The sequence below is a fragment of the Stegodyphus dumicola genome, chromosome 11 (assembly GCF_044657685.1).
Source record: "Stegodyphus dumicola isolate Sdum_Otavi_A_Nest chromosome 11, ASM4465768v1".
In the NCBI taxonomy this organism is placed as follows: domain Eukaryota; kingdom Metazoa; phylum Arthropoda; class Arachnida; order Araneae; family Eresidae; genus Stegodyphus; species Stegodyphus dumicola.
In genome coordinates this window covers 162,676,015-162,701,609 of record NC_140778.1, presented here as the reverse complement: position 1 = coordinate 162,701,609, position 25,595 = coordinate 162,676,015, and the positions used below count along the sequence as shown (strand labels likewise).

At 31.7% G+C, this 25,595-nt stretch overlaps 1 protein-coding gene across 2 annotated transcripts in view; it reads right to left on the bottom strand.

Annotated features, from left to right (window-relative positions):
• The window catches only part of LOC146994483 (uncharacterized), a 69,406-nt gene that overhangs the window by 18,140 nt on the left and 25,671 nt on the right, over nucleotides 1-25,595 (bottom strand). The window contains exons 4-7 of one of the 2 annotated variants that reach the window (XM_085826200.1): nucleotides 22,427-22,499; nucleotides 22,234-22,336; nucleotides 16,461-16,678; nucleotides 11,775-11,911 (exon numbers count right to left, since the gene is read on the bottom strand). In XM_085826200.1, coding sequence (XP_085682326.1) covers nucleotides 16,564-16,678; nucleotides 22,234-22,336; nucleotides 22,427-22,499 — 291 coding nt within the window. In that variant the 3' untranslated portion in view covers nucleotides 11,775-11,911; nucleotides 16,461-16,563. Of the gene's footprint in view, nucleotides 1-11,774; nucleotides 11,912-16,460; nucleotides 16,679-22,233; nucleotides 22,337-22,426; nucleotides 22,500-25,595 lie in introns of those variants that run through there. The other variant, XM_085826201.1, reaches the window with a different exon arrangement.

The following is a 25,595-nucleotide window of genomic DNA, read 5'->3' as shown; positions in this document are numbered from 1 at the left end:
GACTAGGTGTCTCGTGTCTCATTTAATGGCTGAACTGCCAATGGACATTGTTTCTATCATTTGACAGGAGCCAGAAGAAGAGCTTGATAATTATACACATGTAAAGAAAATTCTTTTGTAATGTTTTAAGTTCAGCCCAGAGACTTCTGTGAAATTTGTTCAGCAGGTCAAATCCTGATATTCCCTCTTTTACAGACCACAAGATTATTACTTTCTCAACAGGTACCACCATCTTATATCTAATAAAATGTCATTTTAAAACTTCCTACAGAGGACATACACAGTTCTATAGAAATCTGAGGACACATGTTAACAACCTAATAATGTCTTTAATGAAAAGTAATGACACATCCACATTAGACCTCTTATACACAATCATGACAGAATGCACAATAAGCACCTGCAAACATGCTTATAGGTTATAGATATAAGTCACTGGTCCCAGCCAAAAACACTTCCTCGTGGTTCCCAGCTCTCACGGCAGAACACAGCTGTGTGACAGCTTTAAGGAGAAGGGTGCTAGAAGAAATGCTCAGAAATTCTTGCATGCTAGCACATCATTGAGCGAGAGCTGAGTATAAGTGCAACACAAAAGCTGCCAAATTAACTTCCTGGCATCAGTTTTGTTCTCCGACTACTGACAACTACGGAGCATTGTTTAAAACTGCATGCCTACACTGACAACTACAAAGGCAAATGCAAAGGCTACAAAGGCAATTGCCTACACTGACAACTTTCTTCTAATAGTAACTGGTAGGAGCAGCCTTAAAAACACAGCACAAGAAAGCCTGGATACTTGGACCACTCAGGAGCACATGCTCAAAAAGTGGTAGAAAAGATGGCTCACAGCTCTCACAGGTCGCAGTGAAATTCTTTTTCTTTCCAAAAGTATCAATAGAGTTATGCAGCAGCACCGCTTCATTGACACAATACTTCTCTGGACATGGTTCATTCTCAGCATATTTGCACTGCTTCCAGTGCAATGACACAGATCTTTGCATATGTGGTAGGGAAGGAAAAGCAGACCATTACGTATTTGACTGCCTACAGACTTCAGGATACCACCTTAAAAAACCCAGCTCCCATGAAGTTGTCAGCATGGGCCACTAACATTAGCAGCACCAGATCTGCACAAAATATAATTGTCTCAGTCATTACCTATTATGCCACTGCCTACTCAGCCAAACCATATGCTGCCTGCCTCAATAAAAATATAGCAGCACACTTCCCCCTATACTCAATGCTGTTGACTATATTTAACTCTGTACATAATTCAGCATTAATATCTTAGTTTCTAAATTGATTATTTTTTAATTAACTGTCCATAAGTTTAAATGATATGTTCTCCTGCATTAGTTTATGCCCAGCTGCAATTTAACTTTGTACAAACAATGCCATTACAGTTTTGTCTCTTCCTGATTGCTCAAAGTGACTTGTGTGCTCTAGTCTTTTGCAAAAACAAAGTGTACTGTCATCTTTTAATAAATTCCAAACTACATTTGGTCAGTTCATCAGTACCCAACTCATTGTCATACCCCTAGTATCTTCTGGCGATCTGGCACCTAAACTCCATGTGGCTAACATCCTACTCGGAGGCCTAATTGAGCGGCGATCAGTATCTCTTGTATAATGCAACATGAAAAGCCTCAGAGTCTGTCTTTGCCAGAGAACTGCTGTTACATATCTGTTAGTGCAATCTGTACTACACTAAAGAATCTGCACCCAAATGAAAATCTGTGTCAACCTTTTGAAAAATGAACGCTGAACATTCCTCATCTGATGAATCTGAAGAATTGTGATTGTTGAAAAGTCTGAACAGAAAGATGTTGCAGCGAACATTACTGAAGACATAAAAGAGATTCAATCGACTGCATTAAATAAATTCAAAGGAAACTTCTCAGTGGATGGGGAAAAATTACACTAGACTGAGGAGAGCATCAGTTTTCAGTTTACTTCACAGTTGAGGTCACAGTTAGAGCATTCAGAAAGATCACCATGTAAGCTTACAAACTGGAGGCATTTTGTATAGCCTTGTGTTTAATGTTCTTAGTAGCTTGCAGTAGCAACATAAATATTGCATAGATTAAATGAAGTTTAATGCTTGTTTTAGCAAAGACCCTTTAGCAAAAATGTCAAGTGAAATGCAAACCAATCAAAGCTGTCTACAACGATATCAGAAACTCATAATATATTTGGAAACAACAACATGACAAAAAGTCAGCTTTATTAATATTCATTAAATACATTTCGTATATCTTAAGTTGCATTAAGGGAAGAAATACTACAAATATAAACAACAAATAAAATAGTTTTTTTTTAATATTATACAGTGGTTCAAAATGATAGATAAAAATAATCCTGTACCCATTAGCATTCATCACATAAGAAAAGCAAATCTCCAATTATTTAAGGTCAAAATCATAAATGAAATATAAATTTTCTTTGCAAAGTTGTTTCTCACACTTTGAATTTATGTTGGCAGACCTTGCATTATATAACTTTTACTTTGTAGGTTTATTAAATATGCATTTTCACCACATTTTGCCCTCGAATCTACATCATCACAAAACCCTCATTGTTACTGTAAAGATAGTGAAAAAGAATATGAAGCAAGCATGACAAAAACTTTCAGTACCATCCTGACTTTGCATAACTTAACAATGGAACATGCATAGAACACTGTGGGAAAAAATTGGATATAAACTTTAATTTCATATAAGATTAGCCATTCTGTGCTTTTTCATAAATTTTTAGACTACAGTGATCTGAAATTGGGTCAGTCATTTAAAAGAGCCATGCATTTACAGAAATTTTTTTCATATTCTTTCAATTTTTAATTCTATTTAATTCTCTTAACAGTTTACTTAAGTTCCTGCTTTGTTGCCTGTTTCTTATTATGCACATTTGAATTTTATTTGAACATTATTTTGCATTGCTCATATTTAAAAAATTAATAAATTGTGGTTACCTGGTGGAAAACGTAAGAATTATTGTTACCAGAATTACACAGTAAAAATTCAGCACAACAAAAATAACGACAATTTCATGATTCTGTGATGCATTTTTTTAAAACTAAGTTTCCTTCTAAATAACACAACAAAGATATATCAATGCAGTATAATAAATGAATGCCTATCATTTCCCATAGCAGCAAAACTTATATCTCCAATCCCCCCCCCCCAAATTTCCCCAACATAGGAGGCAAACATGAAGGTTTAAAATATTTACTCGTTAGAATGTTCATACAATCTTTCTTTAAATTCCCTACTTGGAAGGATATGTTATGAAGTCTACATACTGAATTTACTCACAAACAGTTGTCCTCTAAAAGTTTTTATCAGTTCTCCAAGAACTACAGTACAAAGTCCGTAATCCGGACTCGTCAGGACTTCGCTGATTCCGGATTAGGGGTTTTTCTGGATTATAGATCATCAATTTAAATCTGGTAAGACGGCATGCAGAAATTATACAATCAAAAATATGAAACCATAATTTATGAAATAAAGAGCAATTGTGATCTAAAGGGTATCAAAATTTACACACACACAAAAAAAAAAAAAAAAAAAAAAAAAAAGAAGCTTAATATTTATTTGTTTATTTTAATAAACATTTCTATCAATGTAAGTTTTTTAAGTTGCTTTGTTTTTTGTGCTAATACTTTCTCTTTAAATCTATAAACAGACATAATTTCTTGTTCAGTTACAAAGTTCCATTGTTCAAGTCCTGTAATTGCTGTGTCGAGAATACCGATTAAATTGTCAATCGAAATTTTTTCGTTTTCAATAACGTTCTCTGTTACTTTCTTCACTATTGGAAGCACACACATGGGTAAACGCTTTATTGGCTTTACGCGCATGTGTAGCGGACGCGCGCATCAAATGCGCATGCGTATGTTTGTGGCTTTGAGGTCCGGATTATAGATCATTCCGGATAATGGACATCCGGATTACGGACTTTGTACTGTAGAAAAAAAGGGGGAGCACTATCAAAACACACACCACATTATATATGCTATATTTTAAATTCAATTCTATGAGTGCTATAATCATAGAATACAGTACATTATTCCCAATTTTTCTTTCACCCATAGGGGAAAAAAAAAAATTTTCAAGACTTCTTTTTTCCCAACCAATTGGCAAATAACTAGTTAGTAGTTAAGCACTCACTAATTATTTGCCAGAAGGTAACAGCACATCGACAAAAGATAGTTATACTTCATTCAGATCTAAATCTGAAGCTATCAGTGCAAAAATTAGTTTTGATAATCATCATATGAACCACACAATTTGAAAATCCCAAAATAGCATCAAATCCAGTAAAGTAGCACATTTAAAAAAAGCAACAAAATTAACACTGATATAAGCAAGGCCCACTAGCAGCCAACAGAGTACTGGTAATTTTAGCCTGGGTTTTATTTCCTTTAGAAGAATCACTGGCTGCTTACTCATTTTTATCATTTAATTTACATTACACACCATGTAATGTAAATATGAGACCATTTCTCTTAGAAATTCATTTAAAAAGTGCACTTTGTTCCTAGCCGGCTACCTCTGCCAAGATTAAATAACCTGGAACATACACACTAAAAGTGAATTTGATGATGCATTTTGAGCTGCACAGAAGGAATAACACTAGAATGGTGATAGGGGTCATTTTGACCCCTGAACACTTTTGACTGTTGATTACTTTTGTTTTATTAGAAGAAATCATTTGGAATTTTTTGACTTTTCCTAAATAGATAACAAATATTTGTAAAACAATTATGACCATTCTTGGTTTGTTAGTTTATGAAATATTGGAATGTATTCCTAGAATGGCGGACAATTTGACCTCTTTACTTTTATCACTCTTTCTGCTCGTGGCATTGTCAAATAACAAATGAAAAAAGCTCACTGTTAAGGATTTTTCGATTGTATTCATATTATCTCCCAGAGGAATAAAAACCTGGGTGGTCTCACTACTTTGTAATGTCTACATAAGTTGTTGTCTCTTTGTTTGCAATTACCTATTCGTTATAAGAAAATACTGCACAGAAGGTTGATGCAGGGTTTTTCATGCCTAGATTTCTTTTCAGAAATAGTTTATTTTACAGACAGTTGTTAGTTCAGCTTACTTAAAGCAGGTGATAACAGTTAGGACAGATGTTTTCTTGGTAATCCCAAATCAGTATTTCAGTAATATGAATTCTGCCGTCAAGTTCATTATCACCTTTCCTTTACGCTGTAAGAATCATATGCTAAAATATATTCCCTATCATTTTCTGATAGTCAGATATTTTTCTACTTTTTTCAACTTTTACAAAATATGCCTAATAAGCAAAAAAGAGGTCTTACGGATGAAGAAATTAAAAAAATTGTAGCAGGAGCTATCTGAAAATGAGTGTGATGGAGGTGAAATTGATAATTTTTCTATAGAAACTGAAGATGAATTCCAGACACAAACTATTAGTGAATCCGAGGACAGTGAAGTAAACGAAGAACTCAGCTGAAATAAACGGGCAAAAATGGATCAGGGTACTTGCAAAACTGTTTTTACAACTCCTGATAACACGATATGGAATAAAATAAATTCCAAAAATTCAGTCTGCGGCTGTGTTCCTGCTTATAATGTTCTAAATGAAACAGAAGGACCAACCATCTTGTGCAAAGAGTCGTGTTTCTGAGGACAAACTGTTTGATGATGATGATACCTTGCTGCGTATAAAGAAATGTACATAATCCAAAGCTCATTGGCAACTTGGAAATAAAGACTGGAAGTTATCATTGGCTGAGAGATAGATGCTTTTGTTGATATATTGTATGTTCGAGGAGTAATAGGAGCAAAAGGCTTAGATTTATATTCCTTGTGGTCTGAAGCATGGGGAATACCATTTTGCAAAGAAACTATATCAAAAGATAGATTCAAAGAAATAAAACGATTTTTTAAGGTTCTATGAAAAGACGACAAGATCTACTCAATTACAGACTGATAAATTTGCTCTTGCATCAGACATGTGGAACAAATTTATTGAAAACTGCAAAATGTGCTACCGGCCAGGACAAGTTATTACAGTTTATGAACAATTATTCCCATCTAAAGCTATGCGTATATTTACACAATATATGTCTAAATCTTCAATTATGTTTGTCTGAAAATGTTGTCATAAAATTAACGGAGCCACATTTAAACAAAGAGAGGAATATTACCACGGATAATTATTTTACTAGCGTTAAATTAGCAGAAATGCTAAAATCAAAAAATACAACTATGGTACGCACAATCAAAAAGAACAGTAGAGAAATTCCTATATCTTATGCATGGTAATCTTTATTCATCGACGACAGTGGAACATGATAATATCACATTTACCATTTATCAAGGCAAAAGAAACAAAAGCGTTTTTCTACAGAGCTCATTACATTCTACTGTAAAAAACTGAAGACAGTCTCAAGAAGTTGTTCGATTCAATAGCATTTTACAATGCAACAAAGTATGGTATATATTCGTGATCAGATGTGCCGAAAATATTCAGTTAAATCGGCTTCTAGACGATGGCCTGTACTTTTTTTTTCAATAATTTGGATTGCGCAGCTTTGAACACCTGGATAATTTATAAAAGTGTAACAGGAAACACCATTAACAGGAGAGATTTTCTACTGAAATTAGGAGAGGAGTTAAGAGTGGTGCATATGGCTACAAAACTCCCAAAGATCCTTCCTGAGTCTTCAGAAAAAACACATGAAAAGAAAATGGATATAAAGAGAAAAAAGTGTCATGTACAGAGATGCAATGGAAACAAATCTCAAGAATATTGTGCATCTTGTTCCGAAGTTGTGTGCGGAAAATGCACTGGAAAAATTGTTAAAATTATTTTTGCATCAACTGCATTAATTCTTAATATGTATGTGTAATCTCTAATATTTTAAACATTAAATAGAACTGAAATGAAATGCTTTACATATTCCATTCAGCTACACATATAATATATAAATGAAACATTAGAGATATGATATAAATGAAACATATAATGATATAAATGAAACATTAGAGAACATCTCTGGATTTAGAGAATGAATTCTCCTCTGAGTAAGTACATAAAAAAATATATTACATAAATTTTGTTTTATTTTAGTTAAGATTAGTTTTAATTTGTGAAACCATTTATTTGAAATCAATTCTTAACATTTACAGTATTTTAAAAAGTCAATAAATTATCATGTGATATTAAATATAAATTATGAAATACATATAAAGTTCATATTTGTGGCAAGGTATGGCATTTAAAACTGTTTTCCGTTGTTGTTTTAGTACTTTCATCGAAGGGTCAAACTGACCCCTTACTGCCGTTTCAGTAGGTAAGATTTTCCGCTGTTCTAGCGTTAAATGCCTATACTAATCGACCTGCATGCAGTTTATGTTTGACTTGTGGACACTGTTTATGTTTCTTCAGACAGTGATAATTTTTCAGTTTTTCATCACTAAATATCCAATACGCTCACTACTCTCAATCTTCCGTCAGTAATTTCTGATAATCTGGACCCTCACTGAAAAATTGTGAACTTGTTGGTGACATTGGGCAGCATTTGCAAACCTGTTGGTGAGAAATGTTTGTTTGGGTATATTAATGTCTATTTCAACATTCCATTCAGTGCTGCCTATTTTTATTAACATTCTTCTTTTTATAAACAAGGTCTTTTTCCCTTGCACTGTTGTTTTCCCCATGCACATTTTCCCTATTTTCACTTGCAAAAAATTAAGCCCAAGATTTTACTGAAGATGCCAAACGCTGCAATATGCAGTGCACTACCATATAAGCTAAAATTCCCATACAAGGAATCATAACACTTGCAAAAATGTCTGCAAAAGCAGAAATTCATTCATTCTGTTGATAACACTCTGAAATATCTCTTGGGTATAAAAATTTGTACAAAGTGTTCCTACATACTGCATTTTGTCTGCTCAAGTTAGTCAAGATTCAAGCATAAAAATAATGAAAATATCCTTTTGCATCTACAAGAGCTAATATCTTGCAATTACTGCTTAGTTCTCTAAGGGATAAGCTCTTTTTCAATTACTGAACTTAACAATCTGATAATGGATAATCTAAGCATTGCTTCCCCCCTCCAAAAAAAGGGCTTTCTGTAAACCTTTTAAAAATGGACAAAATGTCTAACCTGTGCATTTAAATAAAAAAGGGCTGACGTTTGAAGCATTCAATGTTTAGGAATATCAGCAACCTATATATTTCCATAAGATTTGATTTCTCGGAAACCTAACAATGAAAAGCTTGTTACTGATCACAATGCTTAATGATAAACATTAAGAGATTTTCCCATATGCTGGTATATATATATATATATTTGTACGTTTTGTTCTCACAATAATATTACAATTTTCTTTTCTTTGGGGAAAAAATAGCCCAAGGGGAAAAAAGCACATCTATAGTACTAAACTGCATTCATCCATAACATAAGTTTGAAGCAATTAACTTGCAAAACTTCAAATCCTTCACTATTATCTTATCAGTTGCAAAACGTTCTACATATTGAATGCATAACTAACACTAGACATCAAAAATGAAAATTTTTGAAAAAATTACAGTACATTATGAGCATTCATATTTTTTTTCAAATGGCTTGATTTTTGTCTGGTTTTGGGCAGCAGCACTAGCATAACTTGATGTACTTCATATGCAAATTACTGTGCTTTTTAAGCTTTTTTGTTGCTTAAAATTTATAGTAATACACTAAATACAGTGAAAACTAACTAAGAATGCTGAAATAGTATGATTTGCAGCAATACTCAATTTACTGAAGTGAAAAAAAATTCTTCAAACAGAAATAACTAATGCATGTTTTTGGCAGATACTAACAATACTGGTAACACCCCAATACTAACACAATTTTGGTTAAAGAATTAATTTAATTGCATTACACATATGGTAATGAATTTGGTAGTATATCTGCAAGTGTTTAAGTGTTCACATGTTGAAAAAATGTAACATTTTATAACATAATTGTACTTATTTTAAACAGACTAGAATAAAAAACATTCTATGCACTCATGACATGACTAACACTTTCGCATTTTTTTAAAAACATATGTAATTTATATAAACTATCTGTTGAAGTTTCATCCTGCTTTAAAATCAACCAAAAAAGTGTCCTGAATCTTTATTGAAAAAATATGTGCTTGAATGGTGTAATTCAATTTCATAGACAAGGTATGAAAAAAAAGGGGACTGATACCACATGTCACAGCAAAAACATTCACAGTGAAGCCACTTGTCACAAACTGATCTCGGATTAAGCTGAGTGTGTGGCCATGCAATAATATCCTAAACTCTCTACCCATGTAAGAATGTTTTGAACAAACACATTAAGTGTTTCATTGGCACAGTAATCATGGAATAGAAAGTTAAGCTGAAATTGCTGACTCTTTACAGAGATTTTAAAGTTTCAGAAAATGTACAAAAATAAGTGTATCAACTACATGTGGTTTACTGACATATTGTATTTCCAAAATGGCAAAAAAAAAAAAAAAAAAAAAAAAAAAAAAAAAGTATCCAAAGTAATAAATATCCTTAAAGACCCATAAGCAGCAAAACAGAGAGAGAGGACATCAAAGTAGTACTTTCAGAAATAGAGAAAGATCATCAGATCATAATTTATGGAACTGCTGAAGAGTTCAACATTAGATATGGTTCAGTTTATTTCATTCTTAGCGAAGATTTGAGTATGCCATGCACATCTGTGAAGTTTGCTTCAAAACTGCTTTCAAACGATACAAAACAAAATTTGATTTCAGCTGTACAATTATGGCAAGAATGATGAAAACTTCCTGAAAATTCTCATAACAGATGACAAATCTTGACTAAATAGTTATGACCCTGAAACCAAGGCTGTCTTTACAATGGAAGATTCTAATTTCTCTGAGATCCAAGAAAGCATGAATGAGTTGAAGCAATGTGAAGATACTGTTGATTGTTTTCTTTAACTTCAACAGTATTTTTGATGATGAATTTTTCTATCTGGAATAATATAATTCAGATGTACTCCCATAAAGTGCTGTGGTATTTAAGAAAGTCTGTTTTTTAATATGGGTAATTTGTATGCACTCAGTGAAGGGTAACTCCATCATGATAATGCACTTACCCCTTTAACTCAGCATGCACAAGTTTTTGGCTATGCACAAAATTTTGTAGATCTGATAGCCACTGTATATTCTCCCAATCTCATCCCCTGCAACATTTTTCTCTTTTAAAATATCAAATTCCATTTGAAGGAAGAAAATGTCAAGATATCAAGAAAATTCATAAGAACATAATGAGGCAGTAGTTTATATTCCAGAAAAGCATCCCAGGTATGCTTCCTGCAATGAAAACAATGCAGGATACAATTTGTGGCTTCATGGAAAGAAAAAAAAAAAAAAAAAAAAAAAAAAAAAAAAAAAAAAACCTATTTTAAGAAGATTAACTCTTTGACTACTAACCAGGCATATATGTCCCATTAAAAGTTTAAAAATTATTGCTAGGTTAAAAAGCACTTAGAATCTTCTGAATGTTGGGGATCATTTTCCAATAGTTGGAAAATCAAGATGCAGCTGTGCTCATTGTACACAAATGAACATAGAGAAAAGAACAAATATGAGTTGCCCAATGTGTAATGTTGGGTTATACAAAGAATGCTTTACCCTGTACCCTACAATGTAAAATCTATTTCATATAATAAAGTTTTCGAGAATAATAGGTGTGCTTATAGTAAGTCGATCGCTAGATATGGGATTTGTGTATCCCATCATTAACAATGGCTAAGACATATGTGTTTGGCTTGGAAACGGTCCCTTTGGCTTGGAAACCGTTTGTCAAAAATATCCCTAATGCTAAATTTACCTTATTTATGACATAGACATATTTTGTTCACTTGAATAAAAAATAGGGTATTTTTTTTTAATTCAAAGAGTTAAATCTGTTAAATCATGTAGATTTTTTTAATAACCACTAATCCTAATATTTCAATCAAATTGAAAGTGTGTAACTATATTCTATGAGAATTTTCCTGAGAAAATGTTACTATTATATATTCAGAATGAATGATGAGCAGCACTGTTTTAGCTCTAGAATGCTAATAAATTAGAAACTAAAATTATGCATAAAAGTAACAAATGCAATAATGCTTTCATTATTGCAATCATTCACATTACAATTTCATTATTGCAATCATTTTAATTGCAATAATGCTTTCAAATTAAAATAAAAATATACAATATGAACTTTAAAAATAACAACATGAATCTTTCCAACTTTAAAAAGGAATCAGTTTAGTGATTACTTTCAATTTGGTGATGAAAATGTTTACTTTGAAATGTTTCTTTACACTTATTAGTGGATCACCAATGCTCAAATGGATAAAATTCTTGACACAGGTATTTGATTTAAAATTTGTATCTTGAGAATTAAAAGGGTTTCCTGCATAAGCTTTTAATTATTTTTTCATCTGTAACACAAATAAAAGCCAATTTCTTTTAAGAAGCCTTCTGTGAAGACATCTCTCCTATGAATACTTTCAAATGTGCTACCTTAAGTAATTTAACCCCAATATTCAAACTACATTTTAACACAAAATAATTCTGCTTTCCTGTATGAGTTATATTTGCCTTGATCACGATTTTTATTTCATGTATTTCCTTTTTATTCCTCCTTACTATAACCTCTCGTGTCATAAGATCAAAATACGTAATTTTCTTACTTTCTACAGAAACTATTTCACAAATATCAGATTCTGGAGTTAGGAACTGTCATGACTTTCGAGGTGGTGGAGGTGGAGCTATTGTTGGAGGAGGCCCAATGTTGAATGATGCAGTCAAAGGAACTACCAAAGGCTTATCCTTCAATGGTATATTTTCATACAATTGCAAGGGCTCATCGGGGGGCCTTTAAGGAAACTGAAATTAAGAAAGGCAGCAAAAACAAAAACAACAACATGCAGCAAAAAAGAAAAGTGGCTATTTTTTAAAATTTAATTACAAGCAAATAATACAGGCAACATGCATTTTTTTTTCTTTTATATATTGCACACACGTGCTTCTGCATCAGCAACAGATCTTAGAGATAAATAAAATAAATTAACTGAAATCATAAATAAATAAAAATTAACTTGAAATTATATAAACTACCATAATAGTGTAAACAATTAAAATCTATTCCTGCAGAGTTTACTTTTAGAAGCAAGAATATAAACAATTTTATCTTACCATGCTTTTCATCAGAGGGAGTTTTAACAGTGGTACATGATCTTACATTTTTGACTAATTAAAAAAAGTGAGATGCATTATAGCTATTAAGAAAAATGTGATTTTTCTTTGCTCAGAATTTTATATATTTTTATATATTTAAATAACCAATCAACCTCTTTTTTTCTCTTGTATTTATTTATTTTGTGTTAAACTACTTTGGAAAAAACAGAGAAGAAAGACATAATTACTTAAAATATGAAACCGATGTGTAATGTTGGTTTGTGTAATGTTGGATTTAACTTTGAGAGAATAGCATTTCAAATTCACATTTTGAATTAAAAATGCTACTCTCTCAAGGTGAAAAAACCATAATGGTGTATTAGTTATGGCAAAGCATACTAGGGCTATCTGCCTAAGGGGAGGGATGCCTTTCGTGGAGGACTTTCTAAGGGAAACTGGCTCGTATACACGTTACACATGGGGAAAACCATGAAAACGCCCATGCAGCCAGCCCGTTCGCAGGATTCGAACCTCGGACCGAACTACCAGTGTTCAGCGACTTTACCGCTCGGCCGCTGGTGGGCGAAAAACCATAATGAAAAAAGCATGAAGAAAAATAATAAAAAAAAAAAAACAGCTGAGGTTTTCAGATACACAATTGAATTTCCTAGAAATGCATATAGTTGTATGAATGCACACATAAAGATATTGCTTCTGTTGTATACAATAGAAAGAAATGTGGCAACCTGGATAATGTAAGAAAATGTGAGCAGTCAGTCAAGCATTTTTAACTGACAGGGAAGGAAAATGCTGACAAGAAGTAGATTCCTGAAAGGAAACATACAAAAAATATGAAGAAATACAAACAAGAGCATTTCTTCCAACTGAATCTATACTATGCATGTAGATGGCACAGCATGTAAAATTTTCATACAACAGATTAATGTTTTGAAATCAAAAACAAATGATGAAAATTAATTCTGGCTTTTACAATACAAAGCAAGCTGATATCAATTAGTTAATCTTACAGAGTATTTGGCAAACAGAATTCTATACTTACTATGCATTTTATTCATAATATTCACTGCAACATGAGTTAATCATTAGGTGATTTTTATGGTAAGAAAATTATTTATAATAAATTTTGATGCAGATTTTTTCTAGTAAATTCCGATAAAATCTTAAAACACATTTAAATATATAGGAGAATAGAACAGCTGAATTACAAGAAGAAACTTGGATACGAAAAGTTCTCTGAAACTAAATCTAGAAAAAATATATATATTAATTAACAACAGGTATAAATTTTATGGGCATTTTCACAAGCAGAAGTAAATTCCTTAAATAACAGAAATCTTCACTACTGAAAGTAAATGCAGTACAAAGTTCGTAATCCGGACGTCCATTATCCAGAATGATCTATAATCTGGACCTGAAAGCCACAAACTTTCTTTTGTATGCTTTATGCATGCGTGCAAAAGAATGCACATACATTATGCACCCCATACTTCCACAGTTATAACACCTTGGTTCATTACTCTTATTAGGTACAGCGCGTGCTTTATTTTGTGCGTTAGTACTTGAATAACCCTTATTCTTCGTATCTGGAACACGGATTTTCTCATAAATTTTTAATTTTTCTTTGAATTCAGAAATAGTTTTACGTCCATACAAAATAATTTTGTTACTACTCTGATCGAGTATCCCATTAATTACATAATCAGGAATTGATGAATCATCAACAGAACCGCGACTGGCTATTTCACGCATGGCCATTAAATATTTGGAAAGGGATTCACCAGGTTTTCAGTGTTGTTTAAGTCCAGACATAATCTAAATGAACAGCATTTTTTTCTACTTAGCATGATATTACTTGCATAATCAGAACAGCTTGGCTTAACGATTTGTTTCTCTAACCATTCCGAAATCTGTTTATCAATTTCACGCTGCTCTGTGGGGGGGGGGGGTGACATCATGGCGCGCAATGAACTGGAAGTTGATCTGCCAGCACTATCCTCATCTGAGCAGATGTTTTTATTTTATTCGGCTTGTAATTCCTTACTAAGTGTAGAATTTCATCTTGATGTACGTCGTCTTTGATATGATTTAAATCAATTGCCTCGTCATTATAAATATCAGGAATACACATAAAATAGTTTTCTGGTTGGAATTTTCTAATTTCGACTATGCGTAATGTATGCTTTACTCATGCGCACATTGAAAGAAATGTCTAATAAAGTAAACAAATAAATATTAAGCTTCTTTTTTTTTTTTTTTTTTTTTTTTTTTTTTGTAAAATTTGATACCCTTTAGATCATAATTGCTCTTTATTTCAGAAATTATGGTTTCATATTTTTAATTGTATAATTTCTGCATGTCATCTCACCAGATTTAAACTGATGATCTATATTCCGGAAAAACCTCTAATCTGGAATCATCAAAGTCCCAACGAGTCCGGATTACAGACTTTGTACTGTACATTATATAAACACACATTGATTTATTATACTAATTTCTTTAAATGTTCATAATGATGATATTTTTTAGAAGGGTTGCATCTGTGTCTGCATTGGACATTAAGTAGACAATAAATTTACTCAACACAACTTTAAAAATATGTATCCCCCCCCCAAAAAAAAACAGTACTACTGGGGGGGGGAAGAAAAAAGAAAAGGAGAATCTCAGTGTATGCAAACAGATATTAGTTCTCATATTTTATGGGTTAAAAACTGAAATGGAAATTTAGCAATGATTTTCATTATGGTCTAAATTTAGTCAGCTGATTTTTATTCAATTTTGTCTTCTCAAAGCTACCCTTATGGAAAAAAAAAAAAAAAAAAAAAAAATATCCATCTGATAATTTTATACAGCAGTGGCCACCATGAACGAAAACTACTGCTTCTCTGATCAATCACCAAAGTTGATTATGACTAAAAACTACCTCTACTTAGCACCTCACACACGCAATAAAATTATTTTAGTCAAAAAATGTTTTGCACATTTTTAAATACTTCCTGCAACTAATAAATGTATGGGAGTTCTCAAAAGTAAATAAACTGCAACATTATTAGAAAAAATAACCAGGAGCCGCATAATCAGTTTCTAGCATAAATAAATGCCTTTCTTCTTCCATAACACTGCATCTCCAAATATTTCTATCATTGATATATAAGATGTAACAGAACTGATAGTCATAAGTTTAAAAGGTGACAGAAAGTAACAATTTCTGTAATACAATATGGGATAGAACATGAAATATGAATGCAGAAACACAATAGGTATGAAGAACATGAAAGTGAAAAGTAATTTTAATGATGGATATTTAGAAGAAATAATGCTTGATATTTACAACAACCATCCAAATAAATGATCACCAAACAGAATATTGATGATGAAGTGATTGACAGATGCCCGACATGTTATATGCTTCTGCAGCAGTGATGCTAATTTTGGTGACAAAGTCTTAAAAAATGTCAATCTGCTTCTCATAAACAATCATCATTGTCCCGCATGTATTGCAGTTGTTGGCCATTTATTTGAACAACTCTTACAAATATCAAACACTGTTTTACGAAAATAGTAATAATAAGAAATAATGAGTTGTTTTAATTAAGATCTATGATTAAAATAACTATCATCTTCATATTTCCTGTGTTAGTTGCCTTCACATTTCACAATCTACTACACATTTTATTATGAAAATTGTTACTTTTTCCATGTCCTTCACTGCTTATAAACATGACCATTAATTCTGTTACACTGTATAAATAGATGCATTTTGTGACCATCTGTGCATGCTCTATTATTATGAAATATAATTATTTTTTTCTTCAGAATCATACTGAATTGTACCTAGCAGAATTTATTGAGCAGCAATATATAAGAAACAAAATTGCTTCGAAGTCATATTAATAGCAATTGCATGCATATAACTACCAGAAACTGTATGCAAAAAATAAATGTGAGTATAATTTTATTATATTTAGCTTTTTTCTACAAGGTTTCTGTTATTTCTGTGTGGCATTTTTTATATGTCAAATGCAACTCATGCTTGGTGATTTTGTTTTTTTATAGTAAACACAGTATACTGTCAGTCTTATCAAATTTGATTCATGTTTCATAAATAATTTACAAATTTAAAATTACAATATTAACACATGATATTTAATGATAAATATTTAGCTAGCATAGCTCTGGCAAATATTATAAATATCCAAATGCATATTTGAATTACAGATAAAGAATACCTTGGTACTATTGAATCTGGACTAGGTCTTGGAGGCACAGGTGGTTTCAAATTTTCACAAGAAGACCTAGTAACAAGAGGAGGCATTGTTGGCGTTGGCGGACTTAGAGTTGTAGCACAAGCTGAAGCATTTGTAACAACTTTGACAGGATCAGTTGCACCGGCTGCTTCTGCTGTATACTTAATATTAGTATATTCTCTTCCCAACTGGATACTTTTCTGAAAATTAATTATAATTTCAATTAGGAATTTAGAAGTCATGCTACATTTGAAAAGAAGTTTGTCACTAAATTCCAATTTTTAATTTTCTTAATTTTTCTTGACCGAACAGAAAAATCCCCAGAACAAAATAATGTAACTTCAAATTAAACTGAAGCAATGGAATCTTTACATTTACTACAAAACACAATACATTATGAAAATTTATCTTATTTGTTGATGTGAGGAAAATGAAAGAATTAAAAATACAAATATGCATATCAACATTAAAAAATATACAGAGAATTTTTTGGCAAGAAAACTAAATTCCGGAAAAACTGTCCATTCTTAAAAAAAAAAAAAAAAAAAAAAAAAAAACACTCATTGTGGAGAAATATGTCATTTATAATATTAGAAAACTTTTTAACTTTTAGTCCAAAGAAAACGATGGATTTCCAAACACAGAGCTAAGGATTACATTACACTATTTACTTCTGAAGGATAGACTTCTGAAAAAAGAGATAGTAGAAGAGTACATTTCTGAAGATAAGAAGTGATGAAAAACCCATTACCAGGAGGAAAAGAGATAAAATTTATAACATATGAAGGAGATAAAATACTTTCCGTAGTAAAATGAACACTACAGTAATTTTTCATTTGCTTTCTGTCGAGGAAAGGTAATTTTTGTTTATTTTGTACTATTCAAAAATATAAAATTTTTATAATTTGAGAGAATCGATCTGTGCATTTTTTAATTTCTCTAACTTTCTCAGGGAAAAATACTGTTATACGACAATTTTCAAAAATGTTTATAGTTTCCTTTCTATGACAATTTTTTTTTTTATTTCTGTCACTTTCCATGAATTTCCAGGTAAATGGGAAATCCTACAAAAACATAAGGTATCTAGAAATTTTGAGCACCAGTGTGTCCTTATAAAATGGGATAGGGTAACACTGTTAATGGCATAGCACAGCAAGATCTATAATGTAACCTAGTTTGGGTCACATTTGTTTCATTGTTAAAAAATAAAAAAATTTCTCAACTTCTTCAAAAGAAGAGAACATCTGCTACAAATAACACTAAGCAAAGTTAAACAACATCTAAATATTAATAACATATCTTTACTATTGTATACTGAACATAAATATGGAAGTTACAACTCTTTACAGATTTTCCACTCCATCTTAATTTCCATCACGTGCCACCCTACTGGCATGGCGATCTGGAAACCCGCTGCCTTAGCCTACAATCCAAGTTTGAAAGCATGGATATTTGTATATGTCCACCCTCATTTCTTGCAGGTATAATGCCAGTCTACCACTTGTAGTGTACCTTAGGCAACATTCTCAAATACTAAATTCAGCCTCAGGAATTAGATAGTTAAATAACTAGTTTAATTGTTCCAAATAATGCTTGAAGAGAAATTGTTCAGCCATCTGAAAATAAAATTCTCAGACTTTCTAAGACTAAATGGAAAAATTTCTCTGACCAAACACAAGAACTAGTAATCAAATTAAGTATGAATAACTGAATAATTTTTCCATAAAAAATAATTAAAAATAATAATATAATATATCTAAATAATTACAGCAAGGCAAATAAAAGAAATACATGAAAGAAAAATGTATCTGTGTTCAAAAATGTATATAGGGTTTTTAAAAAAGTAGTAGCAAACACTGAGAAAAACTTCATTCTCTAAAACAAATTTATAACATCATTCACAGTAAATGTTACTCTTATAATACTTTAAAATAAAGCGGAAGAGCTAAGGACTACAATGGGTTGAAAATAAAAAAGCTTAATTAATAGTTATTATGATGTACCACCATATAATATAATGATTTCTTAACTATATAATTTATTTTTGACAGTCAAATGACACTTATAAAAGGATAAAATAAGAATTACATTTTTAATTAAAAAAGTGAATAACAGCTCACTGACACTGAGATGAAAGTTACAGATTAATAAAATTTTATTAGATAGGAGGCATACATAATTCTTTCCTCAAGAAAAAGATTATAATAGTACTTCTTCATATGCTCTCTGTTAGAATAAATTAGTGTCACTTTTGCATAATGAAACATTTTATTGTATACATGATCATAAAGAAATATAACAGCACTTGTAATACAAAAATTTAAAAAAAAAAGAAAGAAATTTTAAAAAAGAGAATAATAATAATATGAGAACTCACAATAAATTATTACTGATGATTCAACATTTAAGACAGAATTAAAGTATAAATGGTATTATTTCAGAAATCAGTATTAATAATTTTAATTACTATATTTCAATAAAATTACCATAATTCAAACTAGTAATTTTATCACTTTCTAAAGACAGCAATTCAAAATCATTTCTTTGAATATGCAATTATAATGCAAGAGAACAGAATTTTCAGATCTAACCATATGTAACGTTGTTTTTTGAAGTAGGTTTTCAAGAAAGAAAAACTAAAAAATAAGACTCATTTATTCAACTATGCATTTCTCACTGAATCAATAACTTTCTTCCAGATTTCTAATAATTTTTCATGCCCTTCCTAAAGAAATAAGCCAGTTTATTGGTGAAAAATTTTTGAAAATCTGTTTCAAATACCTCAAGTGAGCTGTATCTTTTCGATCCATGAAATTTTGCAAGCTTTGAGCCACATGTCACTTCTTATCGCCATGTATACTAGACAGTTAAAAAAAAGTAGAATGTTTTCATATGAATGAAAAGCAGCATAGATATTTACATGTTCTCTTTCAATTAGTATCACTAAGTTCATGCAGAACTAACTAGCCAAGCACAGAAAAGCTTTCAACTTCCTACAAATGGTGATGCAGAGTTAATGATGATGAATTAACCTTTTCTGTCAACTCTTAACAGTTGCATATGGATTTCATTTTGTTACAGCATGTTGATTACAGCATTTTGTTACAGCATGTTTTTTTAATGATATGCTGAAGCATATCATTAAAAAAGAGAGAGAGAGACAGATAGGGTATCTGTACAGCTGGCATCCTTTAAGATAAAATGCTTTTATTACGATTTAGAGAACCATCATGGGCATTTGCAAACACCCCTACCATATACATCATTCCCAATTTTTACAGTATTTGCTGTAAACATGTTAAAACCATGTCCTCAGATGACCTAATAAATTATAACTGAATATGATGTTCGTTTCTGAATACTGTTATAATGCAAACATACAAAAAGCTGAACTAAGTCCAGTATCAACAACATAGGCTCTAAATCTGTTAAGACAGTGAACAATCTAATCAAACTTTATCATTAATGTCTACTGTGAAAACAATTCCCATGGTTAAAAGCATTAACGCAAACTTAGGACTAAGATGGAAGAGTCAGAATAGACTATAAAAATGCTTTCTCATATAGCTTACTTTTCAGATAGCCTTAGTTTGATAATATATGTCTGATAATACATCGTGTTTCAAAAAGAATATATGTATTACAAAGAGTTATTTTGTCCAAACTATCAACCACTGTGCCTTGGCTCAGCTATTGGCGAAACAAATACATAGTTTAGTTTATATTAATAGCCACTAGATGTTAGCTGTCTTCTGTTTTACGTGGTAACCGTCGCATGTTTAAAATGGCTACTCCACAGCAGAAATCATTTTGTGTTCTCGAGTTTGCGAAGTGCGTGATAGTGTTCCCGACGAAAATGTTGCCCGGATTCAAACTGCTTTCCAACGTACTCCTTCAAAATCAAATCGTTGTGTGAGTTGGGAGTTACAACAGCAATTTGGTGTGTTTTGAGATGTCGGTTAATTATGAAGCTTTACAAGTTACATTTGTTACAGACTCTGCGTCCTGATGACAAACGCAAATGAGTGGCATTTTGTAACGAGATTTTTGATGCTACTGACAATGATATCACTTTTGCACAATGCATCATGTTCAGTGATGAAGCGACTTTTCATGTTAGTGGTCATGAAAACAAGCACAATGTTTGAATTTGGGGTCTACAGAACCCACATGCAGCCATTGAACACGCACGAGATTTGCCCCAAATCAATGTGTTTTGTGCGATATCCCGATCATCTGTTTACGACCCATTCTTCTTTGATGGAAACATGGTTAATGATCAGCAGTATCTGTCTATGTTATAAAAGTGGTTGTTTCCGAGGCTGAACGAAGACAACTTCATTTTTCAACAAGATGGGGCACCCTCTCACTGGTGTCGCTAAGTGCGTAATTATCTGAATGAAACTCTACTGAACCACTGGTTTGGTCGTCAAGGAGCTGGCGACTTAGCATGTCTCAGCTGGCCTCCACGGTCACCGGATTTGACAACCTGTGATTTATTCCTGTAGGTTTTCATTAAAGACAATGTTCATGTGCCACCACTCCCACATAACCTGGAAGAGGTGAAGAACTGGATACGTACTGTCATAATATCAGTGACGACGACATGCTTACTCGAGTATGGGAGGAATTTGAGTATCGATGTGATACTGTTTGTGTCGCTGATGGAGGATATACTGAATATCTGTAACATCTGTAATCTAAACTCAACAGGTTCGTACATATGTGTGTAAAGTTTCATATTCGCATGTCATACAGTTTAATAAATATATGCATTTGAAATACGTATATTCTTTTTGAAACACACTGTATAAATTATGTATAACACTTTTGCCATACAGTGTGTATTTGAAACACACTGTACGGCAAAAGAGAGTGTGCACAAGTCAGCTGAAATAGTCGGAAATTCTTTGTTTGAGTACTACATAATAAGCGGATTAAAGCTCACAGCAATGCGGAATACTACAGGGAAAGAGTGACGTCAGTGCAGAAGCGAAGAGGTTGCCTTTTAATTCAAATTAGAAATTTAAAGTCTATTTTCTTTTATATTACACACACACACACACACACACACACATATATATATAGTACAGACAAACAAGAAGAAAAAGCTTCAAATTAGTGAATTTAAAAATTTATGTATTATGACTAAAAAGTAAAATCCTGCATTATTGCTGCAAAGATAATATTCAATTCAAAAAAGTAATAGTGAACATAAAGGAAATTATCTCCTAGGAAGTTCAAAGTGAAATTTAGAAAGCAAATGTGCATAATAATTAATTGGAACTTATATATAAATACACCAGAACCGTCAATATAGCATTTTACACAAAACTGCAAAAGAGAACAATTGTTTTCAGTCTATTACAGCAACTTCCATGAATTTTCATCATATAATGGGGGGAAATATTTAAAAAAAAATTAGTAGATAGATAACAAATTTTAAAAACTTGGTTTATTGATTAATTTTTGGGACAAATACTTGGTTAAAACATAAAATATGTATGTGATAGTTTTTTTTTATAATCATTAGGCATAACCCCCCCCTTTTTTCCTTCTGTAAAAGAAACACTACACTGTGATAAAATGGCTGTGTTAAATATAAATACCAGTTTAATTTTTTGCCTGCATGAATATCAATAGGGAAAATTATTAAAGAAAAAAGTTCTTTTATGCATCTCTACAAGTATGGGGGAACAAGGCATGTAAGCTTATTGAAAATAAATTTAGAAAATACAAGAAAAAGAAAACATACTTCCGTTGTTCAGATATGGTATCAGGCATTGACAATAACGGCTTATAAAAAATACTGTTTTCAGGTGCATCTTCTTGAAGACGTTTCATTTGGTCAATTACACCTTCCTTTAAATACATTAAAAAAATTATCATATTAAGAACAGTATGTAAAATGCTAATGTTATTTAAGAAAAATGTATAGATTTAATTACTTGCCATTGACACAGGATGGTAAGTCATCCCAGTTCTCATTCCTTCTTGCATTACCTGTATCATATCCAAAAACTGAAAGGGAAAAAATATGCTTAAAAAAGGTGCACAAATAAACTGAATCTTAATTTTGCAAGCTCAATGAAGACCAAATACTTTGTTACATTTTACAAGTTTTATAATAACTGAATTTTTAATGAAATTTTCTTTAAGAACTGAATAATGTTAGCAGCAATAAGAAAATTACAAGTCCTATAAATTAATGCTGTGGAAAAATTTAAAACAGTTGCTACCTTCAGTTTTATTTTTTACATTACATCTAATTACACACACATTATACAGAATTATTTTCCATTTAATACAAAGAAATTATAAATTTAAAATAAGTGTTTTTGCATATAAACCATTCAACAAGATTGTCTTTTATCAATTATCCTAATCCTTCTAATTATTAATAAAGGTCCACAGCTAAAGCTGCCAAGTTTCATGAAAATTATACTTAAGCACAACAATGTTTATTAATCTTGTTTGAATGTATTTGTTTAACTGACTGCAATTAGAATGTAAAGGCAGAAAACTTCCACACTTCTGTTTAAAAATATATAATATATGATCAATAAATAGTAATATACATGAAAACAGAAAAGAATATAAATGTATACATGCAAAGATTTTGCTTTAAGCAAAAATTAATTTAAAATCTTCTCAATCAAATCACTACCTCCATAAGCTATTTTTAAATTTCCAATTTCAATTTAATGGCACTCTTATGAGCCCCAACGAAGACATAGATTTTGTTAATTATATAGTGTCTGCGACTGCTCTCTACAAAGGTTGGGGAAAGAGGGATAGGAGACCTTCAGATCCCTCCTCAGTGGTGTTTTTCAACCAAATTGAGGAACAGATTTCACTTTCTCATAAGTGTAATTTAGTCACCCATAGAATACACCATCAGCAACATTTTGGAAAATGAGACAGAAAAACGAGCTATAGGTTTTGGCCATTTGTGACATTTAATTGCAAGATATGATTTAGAGAACTGGAAGATGATGGTCTGTTGATATGATTTACAGTAATAATATCACCAGTCAGATTAACCCACGAAGACGCGCGCTACTTTTAGCTACGCGAGGACGCATGTCGGGCTCCATAGGCTTGAAGCATTTTTCTTAACAAAACAAAAATAAAATTGCTTGTGTAATTGAAGAAAACATTTAAATAATAAAAACAGAGTGTATAAAATATAAATATATACCTTTAATTTAATAAGTCTAATAAAATTCTATTTTAAAACAATTTAAAGACTGAAATTATTTATCATTAACAAAAATTAAACTGATTTCTTTTTGAGTGCAAATAAAATTTAGTACTAATTTACGCAATATTAAATTTTTACACCAATAATTTCAAAATAAAACTTACATTTGACATTTCACTTTTTTTTTTTTTTTTTTTTCTTTTTCAAATAATCATGTTGTGTTTATCACAAACATTTTTCTCGCACAAAGCGCAGCAAATTTGTGATTTTCGGTCCGTTACGCTAAGACTGTAAACTTTTTTGCAATTTTCAATGAACTTTTCAAAGGCATATCTTATCGAAGCCAGTTTATTTATTTCCCTTCTAGAAAAGCGATCTCTTATGTCATCAAATCTCAAACATCTCATTAAAAATAAAAAAAAAAGTTTGTTAGACATTGTTCTATGAAAAATGTCAGGCACTGTTTTGTCAGTCACCCAAAGGTCGAGAACATTTATGTGAGAAACCTTGTGGAGTCTTTCAAAATAAAGAAGACTGATAAGTGCTCTGATTTCTGTAATATTTGTGGATCGAGAATCTCTCTATCTTTCAAATTTGATGGCAATGGATTCGATATAAATGTTTGCGCAATCTACTAGAATCTTTACTATTATTTTATCCATAAGCAGTTGCCAAGAATTCATAGGGGAAAGACACAAATTTTGCTTCACAAACATTTCCGGCAATTTTCTCACAATGCTGTGAGCAAGAGTTCTCACAGCAAGTCTTGGTTCTTTTTTATTCCATTTTGTCACATTATATTTGCCAAGATAACAATTCGCTGATGGACACAAAATTACTTAATTAACTGCTAGATTTATCGCTTGATTGCCTCTTCAGAATTCGATTGGTGATCACTAAACTGTTCTTCACCAACTATTTTTTCGTCATCTTCATTAATTGCATCTTCATCAGTCGACACTTCGGCTAATAGTTTCTGTAGTCTTTTCTCTCTGTTTATTTCATCCTCATTGCTCAAATAGCGCAACCTTTTTGCAACTGCCTGATCTCTTTCTCAATTTTAAATGACAATGTGAGCGAGCGCTTTGGGTCTGGGAAGCCCATTTACTCAGTTTCTGATACAAGATGAAGGGTGAAATTCTGGAAATGCTTGTGAATGACAAGCACATGACCTTAAATGCAGCTACTGAGAAGGTCTAAAAATTTCATCATAGGGAGAATTACGTTTTTGTAACGACCGAGCCTCGCAGGCCCGACGCGCGTTCTCGTGGGTTAAAACATGATAATTTTCAAATTGTTTACACTACCTTACAGTTGTGAGGTTAAGTACAGCACATTCACCACACAGTGTAGATATTTCATGAGAAATGCCAGACATGATTCATGAAGATGTGTGAATGACATTTCTCAAACTCTTTTCCAAATGAGGACCACTTTTATAAATTAGAATGCTGTGCAGACAACCTTATTTTATCTTAACTCTAGATGCATTTACTTCTTTAAAAAATATGAGAAGGGGGTTCCATCGATTAAAAACTCTGGATAAAGATTTCTTTAAAGATAGCCAGTGTGTACATACATGTTTCAAAATTTTTCTTAGTCCAAAATTTTCCTTAGTTTCTTCATGTTTCAAAATCTTTTCAACAACTGGATACAGTATTATACAGCTGTTGGAATTGTTTCAATTGTTGGTAAAGAAGCTGCCCCTTTTTCAACAAATGAATTTAAGAGGTGTACCTCATAATCTGAAAATTTGAATTTTCTTTTTTTAAGATGCCTGCAACACCAGGTCTTCCAACCTACCATTACTGGTGCATTATCAGTATCAAGTGCTAAGCAATATCCAGAGGAATTGTATTTTCTTTTAAAGTTTTAATAATTAGCTGTGCTACATTAAAGCCTAACGAAAGTGC